Source organism: Trichoplusia ni, unplaced genomic scaffold, assembly GCF_003590095.1.
Source record: "Trichoplusia ni isolate ovarian cell line Hi5 unplaced genomic scaffold, tn1 tig00003038, whole genome shotgun sequence".
Taxonomy (NCBI): Eukaryota; Metazoa; Arthropoda; class Insecta; order Lepidoptera; family Noctuidae; genus Trichoplusia; species Trichoplusia ni.
The window spans coordinates 27,286-51,305 of record NW_020800320.1 but is presented as its reverse complement, the minus strand read 5'-3'; the positions used below and the strand labels follow the sequence as shown (position 1 = coordinate 51,305).

General features: G+C 35.2%; 3 protein-coding genes across 4 annotated transcripts; 1 reads left to right on the top strand and 2 right to left on the bottom strand.

The window, feature by feature from the left end:
* Positions 1-6,654: 6,654 nt before the first annotated feature.
* Positions 6,655-19,466, bottom strand: LOC113507674 (probable ATP-dependent RNA helicase DDX46). 2 transcript variants are annotated; one of them, XM_026890577.1, is made up of 18 exons: positions 19,323-19,466; positions 19,000-19,245; positions 18,503-18,647; positions 17,839-18,028; positions 17,337-17,446; positions 16,904-17,030; positions 16,528-16,697; positions 15,991-16,205; positions 15,391-15,625; positions 15,033-15,194; positions 14,394-14,513; positions 13,888-14,095; positions 12,513-12,675; positions 11,912-12,123; positions 11,480-11,643; positions 10,348-10,545; positions 9,729-9,896; positions 6,655-6,927 (listed from the first exon to the last, which is right to left on the bottom strand). In XM_026890577.1, exons 1-18 carry the CDS (start codon positions 19,334-19,336, stop codon positions 6,685-6,687), a joined length of 3,090 nt encoding a protein of 1,029 aa, XP_026746378.1. In that variant the 5' UTR covers positions 19,337-19,466; the 3' UTR covers positions 6,655-6,684. The 2 variants fall into 2 exon arrangements, with proteins under 2 accessions (XP_026746378.1, XP_026746379.1); XM_026890578.1 differs by having other exon boundaries at positions 6,685-6,927; positions 17,337-17,440.
* Positions 19,467-19,739: 273 nt separating this feature from the next.
* Positions 19,740-20,868, top strand: LOC113507679 (U6 snRNA-associated Sm-like protein LSm3). The gene is made up of 3 exons (XM_026890583.1): positions 19,740-19,963; positions 20,096-20,203; positions 20,641-20,868. Exons 1-3 carry the CDS (start codon positions 19,943-19,945, stop codon positions 20,818-20,820), a joined length of 309 nt encoding a protein of 102 aa, XP_026746384.1. The 5' UTR covers positions 19,740-19,942; the 3' UTR covers positions 20,821-20,868.
* Positions 20,858-23,855, bottom strand: LOC113507675 (U3 small nucleolar RNA-associated protein 14 homolog B). The gene is made up of 3 exons (XM_026890579.1): positions 23,098-23,855; positions 22,552-22,744; positions 20,858-22,394 (listed from the first exon to the last, which is right to left on the bottom strand). The coding sequence occupies exons 1-3, from the start codon at positions 23,748-23,750 to the stop codon at positions 20,877-20,879; spliced, it is 2,364 nt and encodes a 787-aa protein (XP_026746380.1). The 5' UTR covers positions 23,751-23,855; the 3' UTR covers positions 20,858-20,876.
* Positions 23,856-24,020: the final 165 nt, after the last annotated feature.

Below are 24,020 nucleotides of genomic sequence, written 5' to 3'. Positions count from 1 at the left end.
AATGGAGAAGAAAGAAATCAAAATCAAAAGTTTTTATTTCAAATAGGCCGTTTTTAAAGGCTCTTTTAAAACCTTACAGGAATGACTCTAGTTGCAAAGAATATTATTGTCTACCTATCAGCATGTTCTTGATTTGGTAGATAAAGAACTTGCTGAATGATTTGGGGAAAGGGTAAAAAATAAGGACAAAGTATTCAGTCACTAGTCCTTATGGCGGGTAGTGTAGCGGGACCTATTTTCAGTAAGCAGTCAAACCTTAGTTGTTTTATTTATGGTGGAAATTGTGTGGTATTTGTATATCGACTTCAAACATTTGTTTATCTGGCACGATACCTATATAAATATACTAGCTGTTGCCCGCGACTTCGTTCCCGTGGGTAGAAGAAGATGTAAGTTATGATTTATACCCCTCCTGTTTTTTTTTCACATTTTCCATTGTATCTTCGCTCCTATTAGTCGCAGCGTGATGGTTTATAGCTTAAAGCCTTCCTCGATTAATTGTCTACTCAACACAAAAAGAATTTTTCAATTTGGACCAGTAGTTCCTGAGATTAGCGCGTTCAAACAAACAAACAAACAAACAAACAAACTCTTCAGGTTTATATATTAGTATAGATTATGATTGGTTAGGTATATTAAATATGGTAAACGGAAAGACAGCGTGTTGCTGTGCAGTTTGTGGTGCCGTTTCTTCTCCGGGACCAAGAGCCCTTAGGAAGCGGTGAAACCAGGACAAAACTGGGGGCTAGCGTTTAGCTTGAGATCAATAAATAGATGGCCATTTGAATAAAAAGTCGTAACTTTTAATTTGAGGTTTGTATTATAACATATTAATTATTGTTACCATACATACGTCTGCCTTTCATGTTCTTCTTTCTAGCGATAACCATTTTTAGTTTTTGCTATAAACACTGAAATGAAAAATCAATAACAATATGATATACAGCACAATAGCACAGGACCTACCAATAAAATGCCGACACAAAATCCTACTATGTGCAAACGTCATGACACCTTAATACAAAGACAAATAGATGACGTATTTTCAGGAAAATCATTCTATTTCCTAATGCTTCAGATTAGAAAAACAATGACGCACTAACACTACGCATTTTTAAAGCAAAACAATGAAACATCAAATAGTGACGTCAACTTTCTAAGTGACGTAGCAAGAGTGACGTAGTAATGTAGGTGTTGGTTGTCACTATGACGTGCTTAACCTTTAGTGGTTTGTGGCATCCAATAACGTGATGCTATTTTTGTATAGTTTACCTAACTAAAAAGCGAGCATGGTTGTAGAGGTTTCTTTTTAAACGACTCGCAGGGTTTCACAAACATACAAATCACATGCTCAATGACACCAAGACTAGGAAAAAGCATTCATCGATTACACAAATGCTTGTCCTACGCAGGGATCGAACGGGTGTGCGTGAGTGCGTTTGGCGTAGTGAAATAGGCATTTGTGAATATTTTGTGTAGATAAGTCTAGCTCTATCGACTTGGGTAGAGAACCTTTATGCGAGTCAAAGTAGAGAAAAACAAAAGTTCTATGCTCTTTTGTTAATAATATGATGCAATATTTCAAGTAAAAAATCATTTATTGCAACTATGTGATTGTTTAAACTTTCGTTTCGTCACATAACGCCATTTGTCACTCTGTTTATTTGTTTATGGGGCTCTGTCAGGGTAGAAAGAAACCTTATTATAAAGGCTCCGCTGTCGGTCTATCTGTCAGTATATAAAGCTATAGGTATAACATACCTACTTAATCGGTTAGATAGCTTATTTACGGCTCCGAACTGTCAATCCGATTCGCACGTAATTTATTAGTAGGTACCAACGTTAACAAAAGTGCTACATAGTAAATAGATAGGCGTACCAAAATGCATGTCATGAACTAATAGCGTATGATATGACGTCATTTATTATTTAGTATTATTTTTATCGCGGCCATTTATAGAGCATGACCGAATTGTATTCGCTTCATATACGCGAGTTCAAAGTTCAACCGGTAAATACAGGCGCTAATTATATATTATGTGAACTGCGTAACCAGGTCCATGTTGTTGGAGATCTCTGTGAAAAACTACGTGTCACAAAATTGATTTTGTTTTTTCAAGTTTGCCTTTTTCAGGTACCAACTCTGAAAATTTTAATATCAGTGCGCGATGTCAAAATAGCAATCTTATTAAGAAGAAAAGAAAATATTTATTTTTATAGTAATTGAGCTATTTGTTCATGTAGAGGGTGGTCTGGTTTTCATCTACAAGTAGACGAACAAGTTTTTCTTTTATCTTTCTCTTAAAAAAAACAATAACCCGTCAAATAATATAGTCAAGTGAGTTAAGCTCTAAAAATCGTCACGTTTTGCTTTCGCGTTAATATTTAAATTGATAATATGTTCACTACGAATGTTCTGAGTTATTTTTCTACAGAAACGTGCCTACCAAATCAACAGCACGCTTCAAAGGTACTTGAACCGTGAAAGATGGCAACACTATCTTGACATCATGTCTTATGCCTCAGTCACGCCCCTTAAAAAAACAAACCATTTATCGGAACGTGACAAACAGAGGCTTGCCTAAGTTTTTATTTCTGTCTATCTACTATCAACTCCCCAATTACGTAATCAGTTTACCACCTGATAGCGATTAAAAGGGATTAAGATAAAGATTGAGAAGTTAACCAAGCAGTCGCATATAGTATGCTGTATTTGGTACCTATTAAGTATGGGTCTTGACATTATCAATCGTGCGCGGTGTGTGCCGGACCACGTGCCGTAGCAACATGTGACAGTGTTTTGTTTTAATAATATAGGTACCACATTATCGATATTATTATGTATTCGCGAATATTCGTTGTGAGAATTGGGTGATATGAAGTTTCTTGACGATTCTTAAACGAGACGTTCAACAATTAAATAGTAGTAACAATAAAATAATTAAATCCTCACACGTTTAAACAATTAAATAATGTTACTAAAGCGCATTTTTGGAAATCATTACAAAAATGTTGGACCATCTTACAGAATTATACTGCCGACAACAATAATCACAAATTTCGTGTTCAATTTATCATCGGCCTAGCCTTTTCCCAACTATGTTTGGGTCGGCTTTTTTAGCGGTGTTTAGTTATTATTCTTTAACTTATGTTTCAGTTTTAGACATTGTATATAAAAACAAAAACAATATAAGTACATTTAAAAATAAAAATAACCCTCCAACCGGCAACGCAAACAGGGCTTAAACTGCCGGTGGCTAGGGCTCCAGAGAGAGGAACCTACTCATGATATGCGCCGCGTCAAGAAGTACCGGTTGAAGCCCTTGACCCAGACACCTAACGAGAGCCTCTTTAGGTGTTGGTCGAGGCTCTTGGCTATTAAGCCAATTATTATTTTTATAAACACAAAAGTTCCCAGAACTGTACCGATGTTAAACGTAGCTCATTCATTTAACTTTCATCACGTCATAAATATGAATAACTTAAATTGACCCTCGACAATCGGAAACGCAATAGTAATTAAAACTATAAAAAAATAGGTAGAGCAATTTGCAATCAATCCCATTGTGTCAACACAATAATTTCTTTACGTTGGAATTGGATTAAAAATCAATGTTGTATGTTAATTTTTAATTAGTTTGTGCCTAGGTCACTAGGTGGAATTACACGCTGTTTTTTTTATTAGGAAATGTCTAGATACTTTTAACAATATAATGTATCTGGTGTATTTCGCGTAGCGTTTAGTACTACGTAAAAAGCGTAGCTAGCCAAACATAAAACTAACGAGAAATTTTTCGTTACACCCTCTGTATGTCTTCTTACATCCCTTAAAGTAAGACTGACGAAGTTAACACAACTGCGTCACTCTTTAAGATAAAGTCATCAACATTAAATCCCAGTGCGTTTCATTTGAGTCCCACTCAACATATATACGGCTCAACTAATTTTATGTAATATATTCGTGCGCATATTTCAATTTTCATACAAAACATACTATTTAAAAAAAATACACCATCTTTGGAATTTAGTCCTTTTGTCGCTGAGGTTTCACAAACATTCAAGTCACAAGCTGCACAGACAACACGTAAAACTCATAACACTTTTTGCGTCGGGAGTTAAAAAGTTGGTAATCGTAGAACGTAAGTAGATTAGATACAGTTGCCCTACTTCATTACCATTTTGTTTTGTTTATAAAAACAATGAAAAAGAAGAAGAACAGAAGCTTCACATAATTGCGCAATTATATGTGATCGGGTTATTACCACGGAATAAATAATATAATGACAGCTCCCGATGAATTATGTCCTGCAAGATTGTTGCAAACTAGTGTAACGGCCTATTCTAGAATAATTTTATTTGTAGCCACTCTTTTATTAGATATATTACCTTGTCAAAGGAAAATGGACTTTAGGGGTAGGTAGTTGAATTTCATATCAAAATTGCAAGCGTCATGCATGTCTGTTCTATAAACAAAGTGCTCTTTGGAATAGGAATACTTTGACATTATGATGAAATACATACTTAATTTCAAATCATTAATTAAATACTTTGTAAGTTCAGAGGTATTTTAGTATGTATGCAATATACTTAGTAGTTGCTTGTTGCATATTTATAAATGCCACTTAAGTAGGAACGTTACCTATGCAAGGCATTGTACTGTTATGCTAATAGCTAAAGGCGATTGTTCTAGTTCATAAAAATTAGAACTATCTATTGTTTAATTTCTCTGCTGCGTAGGTAAATTTGTTCTTGTCTTTATTTGCGTAAGTTTTACGTTCAACACGAAATATAAACAAATAAAAATAATTAAAATTGATTACAGCTTACGTCCTCACGCTTGTTTTACGTCGCAAGTCTCAGTTAAAACATTATCACAATTATATAAGTTAGTAACAGATGATATGCGAAAACCAGTAAAAACTGATGAACTCTCAACAGTAACCGTCAACACACCGATCTTAGATCAAGAGGTGGCGTAGCGACGACGATAACGAAATTTTTGTCATAATCGCTGTTCATTTAAATTGAAATCATAGATATTTGACCTTGGTATCTAAATGAATACCGCAATCGGTAGAAAAAAAAATTAGAGATAGCAGGACGCATCATTGGAAGAGTAAGGCAATTAGTTAAACTTTCCACTGGCTGTTAAATGTAATAAGGTTGAAAATCGCTTGAGCGGTGGGTAGGATAGTATGCGATGTTGTCGTCAGTTGTTTGCCGTGGAATCTTCCCGCGCTGTCGATAACCCGCGTTATCAGAGCGGCGCCCGCGCACGAGACCGCGCTTGTTCTTGCAGTTATTTATAATGTGTAATCGAAAGGATGACACAATTGCGGCAAACACTGGCCCATTGCAGTGACACGTGCTGTTTGTGCTCGAGTGCTGTCTGAGCTTCCAGATTCGTCTAGGCTGAAGGTTTGGTATTGTTAGTTAGTCTGACAATAAAATTGCAATAGTTGTTAGCTAATGACTGTTGATCAAAAATACTTGTTTTGTCCTAGATGACAAAACACGTACAAAACGTTAGTGACTCATTTAAACCAAAACTTTTGTCTAGCAAACCAGTCTTGTGTCACATAAATGTACTTAATACTTCGACTTCAAAAAGTTGTTTACAAATACAGTACAGAATGGTAGAGAAGCCATTTATACATCCCTACTTAATAATTATAAATGGCTTCGTTACTACTTTAACTGAGTAGGTATGTGTAAGTCCGAAGCAGATGGAGCAATATTTGAACTGTTATTGAGTAATTGTGTGTGTTGAACAATGTTTTAATACAAAATACATAAAACTACAGGCAACAATTTGCCTATGCTGCGTATATTCACATATTACCGAAGAAACTACCTCTCAAATCATGATTTAATTAAAAAAAATATTATAAACTTGGTTGTTATTATTTTAAGGTAAACAAGAATTTAGTTTTTTTTAAACGTCCAGTACATTTGAGCACAACCATCATATAATTTTATTGTGTTTTAGCTGTTAATAAGAAATTAACGACTGGTCAAAATGTGCTGATGATAGACCTTAAGACTATTAGCTTTTTGTTCAGTTTAAACTTTAAATATATTTTAGCGACTTTACTAACCCTTTTAGGTCAGTAATGATAAATAATTATAAAAAAGCCACATAAGTACTGAATTAGGATTAAATAAATCCTTCTACATTTGGTTTCGTTAAAAAGGTACCATCTGTATACAGCACTGTCCTTTATTTCTATTTCTACGAAACGAATCTATTATCAAATTACGTTCACAATTGAACGTAAAAACCCACTTTAAACAACTATGATAACATGTACCGGCTGTACTTATTAACCGTAATAAATGTTTCATTAATATGATATTGACGCCGATCTAGTAAATTAAAATGTAAACATTACTAATATATCCAATGAGAAAAGAACGGTAACAGATACCTAGAAATGTTAGGCTAAACTCATCCTTAAACATTAGGGATTTAGTGAGGTTTTCGTATGTGCACAAAATTGTGTAAAAAGTTCAAAAGCTTCAGCCAGACTCGAATCATCAATCCTTTCGTAACATACACGTTAAAAAGTACTTAAGGCCTAAAATATGTAAATTACGGGTTTAATAGAAACAGGACCATAACGCACTAGAAATAAGGTTGAAAATAAAACAATATTCAACATGCTGTAGTTATATTCCTTACATTTACAACACTTTGTATCTAGCCTTGTTTATCATGTGATGGGCTGATGTCTGAAGCTTGAGGAGTTCTTCCTTGATGAGGCGGGTTATTTCCGACTTGGCCTTGGCCACGGCTAGTTCTTGCGAGCTTTCGATGGCTAGGTAGAGTTTCCTTTCGCCTTCGGGTGGGGTCTTGCCCGGCGGGACGTAGGTACCTCGGACAGTGATACCAGCCTCGGAGTACTCGCTGATAAGAGCTAGCGCCTCCTGTAATTGTGGAATGAGATTATTAAAGATAGGTTGTATATAACAAATGTAGGAGAATAGGAATGGCTGAACAATATTTATCGATTTCAATAAGTAACTGTAAGATTCAAACTCAATGCGTCGTATAGCTAGTTGTTTTCATTTTTTGAAGATATACTTTTGGTATGAGGTGATCTACATTTATTTCAATTAAAATCCTACATGACTGGAATACAGGAAAGAGTTTAATCAAAATAGAAGCTTCAGAATAGAAAAGCGTTTGCCACATATTTTTGGGTTAGTAATGGATGCTAACTAAGCGCTTCTCTATGTTATATATATCGGAATGACTATGTATTACCTTTATTTACTAATGACAATAGAAACACCTATAATTCCTTTGTCCCCTTAGTAATTTAACACACAGGAATACGAATACACCGATAATTGCTAGTTTCAGCAACATATTGACGTCTAATCGCAGAGGGCTGAGAAACTGCACTGAGATGAGTACTTATTTACAATATGCAAGTACTTAGATTATAAAGGTTATCATTAGTTAAGGTCGAACCGACCCCTAGTAAATAACATAAAAGAAATGAGTTTGTTTACTCGTTAAAAAAAAGAAACGAGTCCTGATTAATTATATTTTATTGTTCCAAAAAAAATGGAAGGGATTGTTTTACTTTTATAAATTAACTATTATAATGTAAAAACAAAAAAATCTTGTTACAATCAAATAAATTAAGGCAAAAAACAATAAAACTGAATAAGAAATATGACTAAAGATAAACTGTTAAATATTTAATTTAGGTTTCTTAAAATGCCGCTCATTACTGACATTTTTTTTTTCAGCCCTCAGCCAATACCAATCGAGCTATGGATTTGGCATATTTCAAGATTGGTCTTAAAAAAGAGGAGGGGCCTAACGGCGGACCGCGTAGAACATGGTGATACCCAGCTTAGAGCATTATAAAAAAGACTTTACTAAACAGCGGAACAACATAGCCTGATAAAATATGGTCTTAGCAACGAAAACAGCATTGACAAACAAATTACTATTCTTAGTTTTACGGCATAACGTGTTATCAAGAGATAAAAAAATGATTTTCATGTTACAGTGCCGTTATCCACGGGTAATCCCTTATATTTAAATAGGTCAGCGTGATCAGGTGCTAGCTGAATACCATTAGAATAGATAAGAGGTAACTAAATATAGTGACGCGTGCGCCTGAGCATGTATGTAATAACATGGTGTCATTTAGATTTGATTTGTATCTTTAGATTGCTTATTGTATATTCCGCATTATTTTTATACTTATACTTGTTCTTCCTCCTGATTTTTTATGGCTGAGGGGCGTGACTATTTAAGGTCGAGTTGTCTACCTGAACTTTCTTAGCGAAGACTTTAATCTGGCGCCGTTTGGCATAGCCCCTCCAGGGGCCTCCTTACCACTTCGGTCCACTTTACACTAAAATACTTTAGTACTACAATAAATATAATTAATTTAGGGTTCCAAGCTTCAGAAGGCCTTACAGTACCCTAACAACTACTATTTAAGTACTATTTATTGTAGTACTTTAGTACTACAATAAATATAATTAATTTAGGGTTCCAAGCTTCAGAAGGCCTTACAGTACCCTAACCACTTTCGTTACGGATCACAAAAGCATAAGTTGATTGAACGCCTGAGCTGGAGGAATGCGTAAAGGAGCACTGAGTGTTCGGCCAAGGGACAATGCAAAGAGAGTATTAAATAAAATAGACAAATGTATTGGCCACATCTTGTCGTAATGTTCTAGATATAGATTGCATGGATACACAAGTAAAGTCAACGAAGAAAGTATACTCAACATTAAGTTTTAAGAAATACTGTACAAATGTATTTATTATTCCCTACTTAGTGCAGTACGCCTTGCGCTTTAAACGAACTAAAGATAACTATCCTCAACCGAACGATATAGATATCAAAATTGTTTGTATAGTTTCTTTAACGGGCCAGTATTACATAAGGTAGATATCAACGATCACCTTATCTAACGATATCATATTACACTTTAAGTGTCTATTTTTAAGCTATTATTAATTATAAACAGTGGCTTTAGACGCTAATAATACAGGGAAGATAAAATACTGAGACACAAAGATTGAAGATTTCTCATATTAAAAAAAAGTTGCGAAATAAACTTAGTCCTATCATAAATGACGTAAGATTTGATTAATAAATATAATTATGAATTACTTTGTTAAAATATAGCTTTTATTGCTCTCTGGGTTATTGACGTTATCTAAAGAAATCCTAGTTATGTGTTGCGTCAGTTTGTTAGGCAGAACAGTACTAATTAACTTCTTAATGACGATAATGCACTATCGTTTGTTATAAGTCCGGGATGGCTGCGTGTGTATGTTTTAATTTCCTTGTTTATTCTTCCTGGGTGGATGACTATTGGCTAATTGTCCGTAGGCATCGTTTTAACTAACCTTTTTACAGAAAAAAAATGTTTATTTTGCTATGGCGGCAATGGAGCTTATTATTGCATAGTATCCTTTGTATTATGGACCTATTTTAGGGTGCCGTACCCGTATGGGTTTAGCTGAACTTTATCATTAAGGATCCGCTGTCAGTCAGTCAAACTCTCCCTCTGTTTATTTAAAGACATCAATTCTGTCATAAATCGTAACGGACGGCATTATACTAGTAAGGCAGGCTTACTTTACAAAACTAAATATTTCACGGAACATAAAGAACAGCAAAACGCTAAGTATACAAGTAACCGTCCTACACTCCTAAGTCTAAGTACATTTATAATGTATGGCATACCTTGCTGGTGACCCTCCAGCGCGCCTGCTGCGGGAAGTCATTGATCTCCAGCTCGGTCTCGTACTTCCTGAACACTTCCTCAGCCGGCTCCGACGCGCTCTCGTCGCGCGGCTGGTAGTTCAACCGGGTGTTTAGCTTCGCTGCCAACTGCTCCGCTACGGTTTTGGCCTGGTAGAAACATAGAAGTTATACGGTGATGCATGTTTAAAAAGGTATGTATGAGCCGCTGGTGTAAGGGATATATTTGTGAACACCCTACCTACAGTAATGAAGGAAAACGAAAAAAAGAGGAAAATGACGGAAAGGAATGGTGTTAAATGGATACAGCGCATTACCCTGTGTAGAGCGGAGTCTCTTTTACCCAAAAGCAATAGGTCACTTTCGTTTGAAGATATGCTTGACAGTTTTCATATTACTTACTAATTAATAATAAGTAAACAAAAAATATGTATTTTCTATTGAAAAAAAAATGGATTTTCCATAATTTTAAATAAAATTGTCATTCATTTTCGTTAGGCGTCTCCACTACGGTTCATGAATATCATCATACGGTGCATCAACATGTTACTTTAAGAGATAAAGCCCTAGAGTCGAAACGTAGGATATTGTTGTATATTACCGTGATGAGTGTGTGAGCTGAGGGCGCCCCCTTGAGTATGGCCTCTGCGGCCTGCTGCGTGGCGCCCTTGTGCTCTGCGCCGAGCCCCTTGGCGAGGTTGATGCGCGAGGCCAGGCGCCGCGCCAGCTCCAGCTTGCCGTCCGCGCCGCCCGCGCCCGCCGCGCCGCCCGCCGCGCCCGCGCCCGTGCCCACGCCCGGCTGCTGGTACATGACAATGTTATGAACTATTTTACAAATTATTCTAAATTTATGAGGCATTGCCCATCGCATAACAAGAAATAAGTTACCAGTTTCACCCTAGGATGTGAAGAACACAAGAATAACACAATACTATAACGTACTGTTGACTCAATATTATGAAACATTGTGACGTAAAATTATTACTTCCCCAACTTCGATATGAATTATTATGTCATTTTAGTTAAGTTTTAAATTTTAGTGTAATTAAAATTAATTATAATATTATATTTCTCTTTACTTAGCTATCATCTCCTAATAAAGTTTACAATACGAAAAGTCCAAGTAGCTAAATACTTAAGTAGTAAATATTAAGTTCTATAATACAATTAATAGTATAAATAATATACTCATAGATAACAGTCAATCAAACTATAAAAAAATATTATGAGGGATTTCTTTTCCACATAATATTAGAAGATTTCATCACTATGATGAAATAATAACATTATAAACAAGGCAAACAGCATCAATGTTAATAAAAAATCTTCGTAAGTTCTTTAGAAAATTAATCTACCCAAATTTCCAAATGACTAACAGTAGTTTAAATTAGATAACATGTTTCCAACACCATCTCATATATTAAATTGTAAGCATCTTATTTACAAGAAAAACCACCGACCTAGGAGTCTTTTGGTAACTTTTATTACTACTAGATCTTTCTTCAAGACATCAGCAAGCGACGGGAAATCTACTTTCACCATTATAACCACACATAAAAACAGAAAATTATTGAAAGAGTACAAGAAAATAATTACTGCAAATGTACATTTTTACCAAGCCCACTGTGTCCAACCGCTGTTCAAAGCCCTCCTCCAAATATTTCCACCGCTTCTCTACCCTGGGCCAAGTGGAACCAGCCCTCATATACATTACAGTCAAAAAACCAACGTGCCTTGATCTCCTTAACGATCTTCTTGGCAGCTAACATGACCTCTATCTGCTGGTCAAGGTCGCCCTCAACGTCCTCGTCGTCAGAGTCCTGCAGACCAAGCGCCGCCTTCTGATACTTCTTCTTCTCAGTCGCCGCTTGAGCTTCCGATTCGTCAAACTTGAAACCTGGTATAAAATATACAGTCAGTTTTGCCTTTTGAAATAACCTGAGTAATGACGATATAAAATTATTTATATCCAGAAATAACGCACTTCTCCTAAGAACGCAACGAAAGCTCATATGTCCAGACGTTTTACGCTATCAACATGTTAAAACGCTCGAAAACCCTCATAATCGGCATTCATCTTTTAGCATGAGAGGAACATAAGACTTCAACCAAGGGACGATTCGGTATTTAGCTTACAAAATGCTTTACTTAGTAGAAGTAAGTACCTTTCCCACTAAAACCTCCACCAGTATGCACTTTCTTCCCATCCTTTTCCTGCGCGAGCTTGTAGCGCTCCCAAAGTGCTCGTAGCTCAGGCGGAGGGTTGGCTCCCGCCAGCTCGAAGGCGCGTAGCACGTCGCCCGCGTAGCGCCCCTGCTCTGGCGTCAGGAACGTCCACGCGTAGCCTTTGTTGCCCGCGCGCCCCGTTCGACCACATCTAAACATTAACAGGATCATTTTAAACCGATAAAATAGGGTATTTGATAAAAAAAATCGGTTTAGTCAGTTTTCCATAATATATTAAATAAGTATTTTTTATTTTATCTCAAAAAAAAAAATTGTGACGCCACTTCCCAGAATGCTTTTGCTTACATCACTTGCAAGTGATGTAAATAGCCCCTACTACAATACATTTTATCCTCTTAAGTGGTTTTAATCTTCTAAACTAAAATAAAATTAAAAATACTTATACAATATTTTTAGGAAACCTGACTGACAGACGAATTGGATATTTTTTAGTTAAATACCTTAACAACTGACGAAGAAACCCGATTGTACTCACTTGTTGCTAGACTAAAGAATTGCTTTTAATAGTACAACACTCACCGATGCACATAATCTTCATAATGATTCGGGCAGTCGTAGTTCACAACCAGCACGAGTTGCTTCACGTCGAGACCCCTGGCGGCTACGCTGGTCGCCACCAACAGTTTCACCTTACCGGACTTAAAGTCCACGATCGTCGAGTCCCTGTCGAATTGATCAATCCCTGTAACAGGCCACCATTAATATATTCGTCACTCGACAAAAAGTATAAATGCCGGTAAGTATAAGCGTACGGGTTTCTGTTAATTCCTTTCTTACTCAAAATTATATGTGAATTAAAGTTTCCTTTATATTTATGAAAGAACTTAAAGAAAATTTAAGCAATAAAGCAGTAGTTTGGTATTAATTGTGTTATTAACTCGTTTCTTGTATCTTTAAATAATAATTTCTTTCTTTAATATATGAGACTGTAACAACGTGTGCAACATTTTTTAATCCTTTACGCAAAACCTAACGGTTTACAAGTAGTTGGCATAGTGAAATAACATTATAGGACTTATTATCCTGAACATTAATAACTAGGAAGACAAGCCAATTGTCGCCTGTAAAAGCCAGGTATTATCATTTTAAAAACAATGCCAGTACGCTTATAATTATCGACAAAATACACATAAAAATATATCGAAGTGTCCCCAAATCCGCTTTGATAGCTGAAATCAAAATATTCTATTAGTATAGTTTTATACTGAATTCATAAATGGATCTTAATTTGGAAAATTATAACCGAATATTGAAACTTATAAAACAGTTCTTTAAAGAAAAAAGTGAAATTTTTGAAGTCCCTTTTCTCATGAGTTTGAAGAAAACATAAATTTAAAAAACACGAAGACAGAGGCAACCTGCAAAAGAAAATTTTAAAGCCTGTAGTGTTTTGGTCCAAGCAGAAGATTTTTTATATTTGTATTGTTTTTTTATCTAATGCCATATTGGTGTTGCACAAAATTATTTCAGATATCATGAGTTCGTTTGAGTTCAAATTCGCGCACAAAGTTGTGCCTATTAAGTAACTTTCTGAGATGATATTATTTCCCTTCATATTAGCTACATACTAAATCACAAATCCAATCAGTCTTTACACACGAGTATAATTGAGTACAGAAGAATTGTAGGTACCTCATCATTTTAACTAGGCCGAATTGTCATTAATACTTATTCGAGGGCCGCGGAAACACGAGCTCTCGCGCACCTATTTCCATTCACCTATACACAGTTATTCCACTTTAAAAGTGTAAGTAAGGTTCCCCTGAATAAACAGAAGCCAGACTACAGTACGGACAGAAGTTCATTATAATAGGAAAAGTAGGCACTAAGTAGGTAAGCTATTTTGTTATGTTATACCTATAAGGTATAACAAAAAACGCCTTCGATATCTCACCTCCATGCAAGCTCATGCAAGAGTACGACGCCTTCATGAGGTCTTTGAGCAGGCTGTCAGCGTTCTCCTGCTTGTCCACGAAGACTATGATGCTTCCGTGCTGGCTGTACAGTCCAAGGAGTTCCAATAGCTTGAAGAATTTGGCCTCCTCTTCGAGTATAGCTACGTGTTGTTCTACGTCTTTGCATACCACGCTTCTGCCGCCGACCTAGATGTGCAAGAAGGGATTATACCTAATAATAATAACATACTATACTGTCAATGGTTCAATGGTATATTTGATTTCGTAAGCTTTATTGTTTTTTGCATGTTTTCAGTTGGGTTTCATTTTGAAACTAAGATTTTAGACAATGACACTAAATTCTTTACCCTTTATCAGTACCCAGTAATTTACTAGTCACTAAAGCATTTTTAAGGCTAAGGACTTTTCTCATATAAATCTAAAATCAACATTGATCACCATGAAAAGTATTTATACACTGTAATTAATTGGCAGAAGGCCTTACCTGGACTTCGATGGGCTTCTGTAATATCCTTCTTGCGAGAGCTTCCATTTGTAGGGGGAAAGTGGCACTGAACATCACAGTCTGTCTGTCTGGCCTTACATTGTCTATGATTTTCATTACCTTTGCAAAACATTAAAATAAAAATTCTTTTATTGTTAACAAGACAATGTATTTCTAATTCTAAAGGTGTACTATTAGTCAATCCAATGATACTGGGTAAATAATCGTTCACTAGATGGCGTCGCTATAAAGCAACTGTAGACATCAGATCGTGTTTCCAAATATTTATTTTAAACTAATAATTGTAATTATTTGCAGGTGAATTATTTGCAGTTATTTACTGAGAATATTTAAAGATTCTAACGGTTTATTTTTAACTTGTAACGCCGTCTAGTCTTGTACCAGACAGCTGATAAGTATACTTGTATGTTTATAAATACATGCATAATATAGAGAGATAACACCCAAACACTGAACAAATCACTCTCATCTCACAGAGTAGGAATCGAACCCAAGCCCTCTGGTAAAGCAGGATCAGTAATTACTAATCCAACATGCCAGTCTAAATAAGGTACCCATCTATTGAATAATGGTTTTCTATTTTGATTATAACATTAATACAAGATGGTTTTCACTCACTTGAGGCTCAAAGCCCATGTCAAACATCCTATCAGCTTCATCTAGTACTATGTAAGTCACTCGTCGCAAGTTAGTCACGCGACCAGAGTTCGCCGCCAACATGTCGATCATACGGCCGGGAGTACATACAATCATTTCAGCACCACGTTTTAATTCAGCAATCTGCAGCAATGAAAATTACCAAAATATTACATAGAAATTATTGTTGCACTGTGTTTGAATTAAAGGTTTTAAAAAATAAAATAGGAATATCTGCAACTTACTACATTCAGCAGTGCACTCTACAATGCGTTCTCAATAATTTAAACTAATGTTTCTAGCACAAATTATATAATAAAGACAGTAAAACCACACATACCTGTTCAGAGATCCCAGTACCACCATAAACACAGACTACCCTCAGTCCTAACGACTTGGCGAACTTTTTGATGTCTTTACCGATCTGCATGCAGAGCTCTCTCGTAGGAGTCATGATAAGGGCGATGGGTCCATCCGTGTCTTCTAACGGTGGCTGATCAAGAACGTGGCGGAACATTGGGAGTATGAATGCTAAGGTCTTGCCTGAGCCTGTCTTTGCTATACCAATGAGGTCCCTGGACAAATAGTATGAGCATTAAACATATATTTTAGGATGACGTATTGACATAACAAAATCCTTGATATTATGTAATAACTTGTATAACATTACGGATCATTTTGATAGGTAGATAGATAGGTGATAAGTACATTCTGACACAAAAAGTAGGTTCAGTGATCGAAACATAAGTTGTTCATAAGATTGTCTTGCAATAAAATTGTTTGCAGTAGTGAAACGGAACAGCAGACAACACATGTAATTTCGCGTCTTTTGAAAAGGTTGTGGTAGCAATCTTGATATAAATTAGAGGTTATCTTACTCTTACTAAAACTGATTGATTGTATTGTACTGTTCAACTTAAAAGACAGTGAAATGACTTACCTTCCAGACATAATAGCAGGGATGGCCTGTGCCTGTATAGGTGTGGGCTTCTCAAAGTTCAGTTTCCTCAATATATCCATTTCCTTCTTACTAATACCGCAGTGGGCCCAAGTTCGAATCGGTTTTGGGCAGCCTTTACCCTTCACTCTTATACCTTCTAATTCTGTTCTGTATGCTTCCACTTCTTCTGGAGTCATTCTTGATAACTCACTTACCTAGAACATACATCATATTTGAAAACTATATATTTTAACATTGCTTTTTTTTGGGTGGTAGATAAAATATTAGCAAAGGCATTTAAATAACGCAGTTTAATTCCTCTTTTTGCATTAACAAGCAAACTCATAAGCTCGAGACACATTGATTTTTTTTTATTAAAAGTTTCATTTAAGAATCTCACTTTCTGTCAATCGGACAAGCTGAGTTTGATGACATGATTTTTTTACCAAAAATTTGTGATATTAGTATTTCTGGTAGTTTATTTAATTTACTCAGGCTTGCAGAGAAATAGACATGAAATTAGTCATGGTATCTTACCTCTGTATAGAAAGCCTTTCTATAAGGCATGTAGTCTAAACTGGCGTGATCAACTTTAGCCAGATCTTTCCTTTGCTTCGAAGCCAGGTTCGCAGCAGCGTCTTTAATATCTTCCGTTTCCTCTTCTGATGAATATTCTAACCCGTCTTGGTTTTGTTCTATTAGTTCACCTGGTATTCAAATGATAACATTGTATGAATTGAGTTACAAAGTAGAATAAATTTAATTAATTATAGAAGCTATGATAGGATATGGATCAAATTTAGGAACAACATTATTCCAAACAACCCAAGTTACAGTGAAATAGAAGGGACCCAATACATAATACTGTTGTTAACAAGTTAATTTAATTTATTTTCAAATGTTTCTTATTTACCTTTATTCTTTTGTTCTGTGACTTTTTTCTTTGCTGTTCCTGTTAGAACTACGACAGTTCCACCGGTAGTAGTCGGTACATTGATAACGCCTCGTGCTTGGTCCATTTGATTCACTTTGCGTACTTCCTAGAAACAGAACACAACGAATAAATAGTAATTATCGAGTCGACGAATTCATGTGCACAAGAAATAAAAGTTTTTCTTTTTGCTAAAAAATATTTTAGAATGGCACAAAATATGCCAGACTGAAAATGACTGCTATTGGTTGCAGTTTCTGGAATCAACCTGCCCCATGATAATTAGGATGCCCTAATTATCATGGGATAGGTTGACCAGTTTTATTTTAAATCTTAACTCCACACAATAAATTCTTCAATGATATTCAAATGAACTGTGTATTGAAAATAAAACAGGAGTTAATCTGTCACTAACCTGTTGTACTTCCTGCATGTATGCATCTAGAGGATCAATCTCGTCTTCTTCCTCTTCTGGCTTTTCCTCAATCACAGGTTTCTCTTTGGCTTCACCTGCCCCTTCTTCACCTGGCAAAAGGCCAAAGTAAATAACATGTTTTTTTATGATGACAATTTACTATAAGTTTTACAATATTGTGCATGTTCACTGTAATATTTCTGTATGGCATGACGACATTGATGGGTTTAAATACCCGTTAATGCTTTTTTCTGTCTGAGAAATCTTTATATTTTCGGAACAAGGTCCAACAAGAAAAGATAGCTTATCATCAAAATATGATAGAGGCCTATGACTACCATACACAAAAATATTTACAAATATAAGAAAGGATAACACAAGAAAGTCGATAATTGATTGATCAGTCAGTCAATATGGACATAATGGCAAATATAATAGATTTTCTCTTTCACAAAACCCTAAAAGATTGAATTCAGTTTCAGGTGTCACAATACATTCCTACCTTCATCTCCGGAGTCATCTTCTAGAGACCACTTCTTGGATGTTGGAACTTGTATGTTGGTCACTATGCTACCTTTCTGCACCTCTTTCTTGGCAGATTCCAGTTCTTTACGCTTGCGCTCGGCACGCCAGCGCTCAATACGGTCACGCCGCTTCTGCATTTCAGCTTCCAGACGGCTCTGTTCTTCTTCCTAAAAGTAAGACATTACTTTTAAACATTTCAGTCATTTGCCTTTTTTTTCGGAATATATTTGTAACAGCACAGGTTATAAATATTGTCTATAAATGCAAAACTAGTCCCTATTCACTTATTGTCAACTAATATTATCACCTTCATTCTAGATTTGTTTATGCAAGTCAGATATGATATTCAATTGACTTACTTATCAATAGAATTAGATAATTAGAATTACTTATCAATATTGGAGTAATTTTGGATTAGGATTTAGATGTACAGATATTACAGTAATTGAATAACATAAAATGACTTCAATAAAAAATTATTTGTTTAGAAAATCTTTAAGCTCATTTGTAGTAAACTTGGAAAACCAAACTGTTGATCAAAGTTTTCACCTACCCTACTAACCAATAAATTTTAAACACACATAAATTACACACTGTAAATGAAAGCCATTGTTTAGAGGAATCATAAATACAAAACTTACTTTATCAACAGTGCCTGGGTCATATTCAGAAGATTCAGACTTGAGAGCCTTCTCTTTGGACTTTGACCTCTCCTTTTCCTTGTCTGGAGACTTCTTCCTGGATGATTTACTGCCAGAACCATTTCTTTTGTCCTCCCGTTTATCACTAAAATTATCATTAAAATTGTTTACAACAAGTTGCATTCTTTACTATACCTCATTCAACTTAAAAAGACAAATAATATTACAATAGTGAATCTTACATCATAGTGTGCCCTTGTTATACCTTTTTATCAACTGATTTATTTCGGTATATTTGATTTGGTAACTTTTATTGTTGTCTTGATAAAATTACTTATTAGACAAGATGTAAAAGGTAAACATACCTCTTTTAATAACTAGCATAAAAACTGAAAATCATGTGGCACCTGGGAAACTTATTATAAGTTTGTTAACAGCAGTAAGTTGATAACAAAAGTAATGTGTGAATTGAGGAAAGGTTTTAAACAGTTACCAACCTCTTTCTATCCCTGTCCCTGTCACGGTCCCGGTCCCTCTCGCGGTCTCGATCTCTTTCACGTTCTCTGCTTCGATCCCTGCTACGTTCGCGCTTTGATTCCCTTTCCCTGCTACGACTACGCTTCCTCTTCGTTGATTTTGATACCCTATCTCGAGATCGAGACCTAGACCTCCTTCTTTTACGTTCGGGCGTTGCTGATCGACTGTGGGATCTTCTACGATCACGATCTCTCTCGCGATCACGCCTGTAAACAAAACAGAAATAGTAACACATCACACATAACAAACTTTTCTCCATACCGCATAATGTTTGTAGACTTACCCGCTTCTAACCATGTTTAATATATCATCAACATTAACCACAACAAACTATAAGTAATTGTTTTGTAATCTACTTAATAAAATTATAATTCTCGCTTCTATTCCGTGGCACGCGTTGACGAGCTTGTTTGACATTTGTTAGAATAAGTAGATTAAAAAAATATGCCAATCTCCGAAACGTAAAATACGGTTTTTGGAAGGTAGAAAACTTGCAATTTCAAAAAGCTACGGAAATTAATCAATTGTTATTTTATGTTTATTTATTTAGTAGCTAACCTTAATTTTTCCATTTTAACATGTCTATAACATAGTATTCTTTAAATACATACATTTAAAATTACATAATTTTGATTATTTATCTAAGTTTAAATAATTTATTTATTAACAGAATTATAACGGCCGGCGTACAAAATACGTCTGTGGTACAAGGTTTTGCAATACATCACTTTACAAGAAACGTCAAGCAAGATTTTTGAAAACTAATTTTTGTCTTGTCTTTGACATAACCTCAAATTGGAACCGCTCCCGCTAATTGTTTACAATTTTACATTGATTAAAAATAGTTCATATTTTGATTTGATATCTATCAGATTTGGACCCGTATATAAAAATCTGGTAGCAATGGCTGACGATGGGGAAAATGTAAGAGATTATCTCTTTCCATACTGTATTTATGTATAATTTTCCAGTTCAATTTGATTCCTTATTTATTTCCTTAGTTCCACCTAGTTTTTGTATTGTAGATACATAATATATTACTATATTTCTGTTCAGGTATCTGTAATGACCGTAAAGGAACCACTGGATCTCATTAGACTTAGCTTGGATGAAAGGATATACGTGAAGATGCGCAATGAGCGTGAATTGCGAGGAAAACTTCATGTATGTATTACACATCTTCTAAATCTAATAAATACAATTCTTGTGTTGTGGTGATCTTTATATTAAACTCCTCCAAAATGGTTCTACCGTCTTTCGTGAAATTTTGTGTACATATAAGTTTGAGGTCCACCAATCAGACATCCTATTTTTCATACCCCTAAATGTTAAGTGTGATCCACCACTAATTACCCGACTGCCAGGAGGGTTATGTGTTTAGCGCGTATCTTGTATGTATGTAATATTCTTTTTTTATTCTATTATAATGTCGTTTCTACACCATAAATCCCCTAAAAGTACATATTTATATAAGGAAAAACTTTTCCAGGTGAGCTATTAGCATATAAGCATAAATATAGTCAAAGTCAAAAAATATAGTCATAAAAGTAGCCATATTAGATTATGATGAAACTAAACTGTTTACTTAATTTCTGTAACAGGCCTATGACCAGCATTTGAATATGGTTCTTGGTGACGCTGAGGAAACCATAACAACAGTTGAAATTGATGAGGAAACATATGAAGAAGTCTACAGAACAACTAAAAGAAACATTCCTATGTTATTTGTAAGGGGTGATGGTGTCATACTTGTATCCCCACCCGTAAGAGTTGGTGTATAAATAAGTTTAATTTAAATTAAGTTAAAATAAAAGCCTCTTTATCATACATTTTTCATTTATTTCTTTTGCCCTAAAAGTTTTATAATGGCTTCATTTCTAAACCTTTTGTTTTTAGGCAGTAATAATTCATCTTCATCCATAGGTTCTATTATTTTTCCTGCTTTGGTTATCACACTTGGACGAATGAGTTTCTTATGAGCTTTCTCAGGTATAAATGTATTACCTAATGGAGCTCTAATTGAAGCTTCATAGTCCTTTACACTTTCAAAGGGAAATGGTACATCCTTTACTTTGTGAACACCCAATTTCGGATTCTTATGCTCTTTGATGATGATATCACCCTTATTTTCGTCGCGACGTGGCATTACCGGTGCTGGCTTGTTGATAAACCTATTCCTCTTTCGTCTTTGAGGTTTTATACCTTTACCTCCCCATGATCCCCAACCTGGTAAGGCAAGATTGATTTCCTCAGGTTTATCCTTATTTATTTCATCCTCCTTCTCTTGTCTGAAACTTGCTACAACATCGTCTTCCTCAAACACTTCTTCAATATTAACTTTGGGGACAACTTGTTCATCATCATCATCTAATTGATCATATTGATTGTCTCCTTGTGATAAAGCAGTATTCAAAAATTTTGGCTTGGCTTGAATAAATCTATTAGGATCTATGTTGGATGTAGAAGAACCTGCAGAAGGCTCTGAAGGAGCTTGGGCAGTATTTAAAATTTTGGATAAAGACTGATCATCTTTATCATCATCCTGAACAGTTTTGCTAGAAGTTTCTATTAGTTCTTCATCAATAATAGGTTTAACATTCTTCTTCTTGAGCTCTAAATATTCTAAATTACTCTTTTCTTTACGATCTTCGATTTTCTTGGTATCTCTTTTGTTGGAGCGAGCAGCCTTTTCCAACATTTCAATATTACGTCTTATCTGTTTCAACTTATTCTCTACTTTCTGAGCTATTGAGTCCTCATGTTTTTCAAAAACTTCTGTAATATCTTCTGAAACATTAAGTGTAGAAACTTTAACAGGTTCAACTTCAACCACTTCCCAATTTGTAGTGGCTATGGGTTTGATTTTTTTGGATTTGCCTTCTGAACTCTTTGCTCTTTTCAGTGATTTTTGTGTAACAACTGTTTTTCTTTGTGGCTTACTAGTCAAGCTCTGAGAAGGCTTAACACTATCTCTCACAGTTATTGTCTCTTGTTCAACTGCTTCAGTAGTATCATCAGAACTGTCATCAATTCTAGTCAATCTATTTATACTATCTTTCAATACACTTATTCCATTACTAGGCTCATCATCTACATTCTCGTCATTGGAATCAGTGTCACTGTCATCTTTTTTACCTATTTTATTTTGTACAAATTTCTTATACCCAAAGTCAAACTCTGTGTTGACGTTAGATTTATCTGGTCTCTGCATCATCCAGGGATTCATTGGGTCTTGGGAAAGTGTCATATCTGGTATTGCTCCATCATCAGCCTCATCATCAGAGCTTTCATTGTCTTGCACTTTCTTGGTCAAACCTCTACTAACAGCTAATTGTTCTGCCAGTTGCTGTCTTACCTGTAATTACCATCATTTATTAAATACATGCTAAAGTTGTAAAGTTGCGAAAAATTCAGCATGACTAAAACTTAAAATTTATTAAAAATTACAAGAATTGTAGGCACTAAATATTAAAGATTTTCTTAAAATTAGGACCTTAGAATTGTATTCTCACCTCTTTATCATATTTTGCCCTTATCAGCTTATTCTTTGCCCACTTGCCAGTGTTCTTGTGTCTAAGAGTATGTCTCTCTAGTGCTCTTGCTTTTTCCAATGATTCCAATTTCTTCAAAGCCTCTTCAGGATCTGTCTTTTGAAGTTCCTCAAATTCCTTTAACTGTTGCTTCAATTTTTCTTTTTTCAGAACACTGTAATCAAAGATTTTTTATGATTTCTATGATTGTTTCTATGATTATATTAGTTAATATAATCATAGAAATCAAATAACTGGATTACCATATATCATACAACTATATTGTCTTGTCAATATACATACTTTAGAGAGATCAATTATCCCATGCAGGAAAAATTGATGCCAATGCACATATATTTCTTGTTAGATCTGCAGTTTAATGCAAAAGTAGTTATTACATTGATTTTTCAATGTTTAGAAATAGTATATACAACAAATTGTTAATTTATATAGCTAAATCTAGAATTTGACTCAAGTTTCAACTACTATGTTGTGTTATTTTGTAAATGAAACAACTGTCATACATACCGATGATACTTCTTACTCTTTATCTTGCTTTGTCGTTTAGCTTTAGCAGCTTTGTATGACTGCTGGGCCCGCATCTTAGCAATATGTTTCCTGTGCTCAACCATTTCTTCGTAGGTCATTGGGAATACCGGCTCTTCTTCTACCTCTTCCTCAATGAATGGAGGCGGATCTACTTCATCCAATTGTTTCTCAAGATCCGATTTCAAAGTAAGTTTGGTCAAAAAATCGCCAGTTGGCTCCAGTTTGGATGATGCACTTTTTAAAGGGAATGATACGTAATCCACGGTTCGACTTCGTGCTACGACAGGGTCCCATCTACCTACTTTCTTTTTGGTTGCTTCATAACCAGTCGATCTCTTTATGCGCTCAGCTTGTGGCTTCTCCAAAGGTTTACTCAGAACTTTAGATTTGTCCTGAGTCTTTTTTAACTTTTTACTTATTTGAACATGATGTGCGGTATCCCCTAATATTTTAGCTACACTGTTTAAGTTAAGTCTATTTGTTCGTTTCAAAAGATTGAATTCTGAACCAATATTTGTGGACTCATTTCTCGTTGGCTCTGTAATGTGCTGAGTTTTATCCAACTTTGACACGGCACTCACTAAAAGATCGTGATCTGCTGCAACATACTCTGATTCTTCAATATCTTCCATTTTCCTGCTATTTTTAATATAACAGATTTATTTTGACTGATTCGCCGTATCAACGTGACATAACCTACAAAATTACAAAATAATCATGTACTGAATGTCAAAATATTTGACGTCAATTAAAAAGTCAAATCAAGGAATTAACAGCTGACGATTTAAAATAAAATCGACTAAAATCAACGACTTAAATCGTTCGATTAATTAATATTTATATTTGTTTGTCAGTATTTGGCGTCACAGGCACGGCAGGTTATTTGGATTGCAAAATGGGAG

Bases quoted from the DNA above. Each gene is read 5' to 3' on its own strand.
- LOC113507674 (XM_026890577.1), bottom strand. The intron at 14,514-15,032 runs GTGAGTGAAAAC...TGTTTTGCAAAG, and splicing joins ACATGGGCTTTGAGCCTCAA to GTAATGAAAATCATAGACAA. The intron at 9,897-10,347 runs GTAATATACAAC...TGTTTCTACCAG, and splicing joins CAGCTCACACACTCATCACG to GCCAAAACCGTAGCGGAGCA.
- LOC113507679 (XM_026890583.1), top strand. From the start codon at position 19,943: ATGGCTGACGATGGGGAAAAT. The intron at 19,964-20,095 runs GTAAGAGATTAT...ATTTCTGTTCAG, and splicing joins TGGCTGACGATGGGGAAAAT to GTATCTGTAATGACCGTAAA. The intron at 20,204-20,640 runs GTATGTATTACA...TTTCTGTAACAG, and splicing joins AATTGCGAGGAAAACTTCAT to GCCTATGACCAGCATTTGAA.
- LOC113507675 (XM_026890579.1), bottom strand. From the start codon at position 23,750: ATGGAAGATATTGAAGAATCAGAGTATGTTGCAGCAGATCACGATCTT. The intron at 22,745-23,097 runs GTATGTATGACA...CTTTGATTACAG, and splicing joins AAGAGTAAGAAGTATCATCG to TGTTCTGAAAAAAGAAAAAT. The intron at 22,395-22,551 runs GTGAGAATACAA...TGGTAATTACAG, and splicing joins GGGCAAAATATGATAAAGAG to GTAAGACAGCAACTGGCAGA.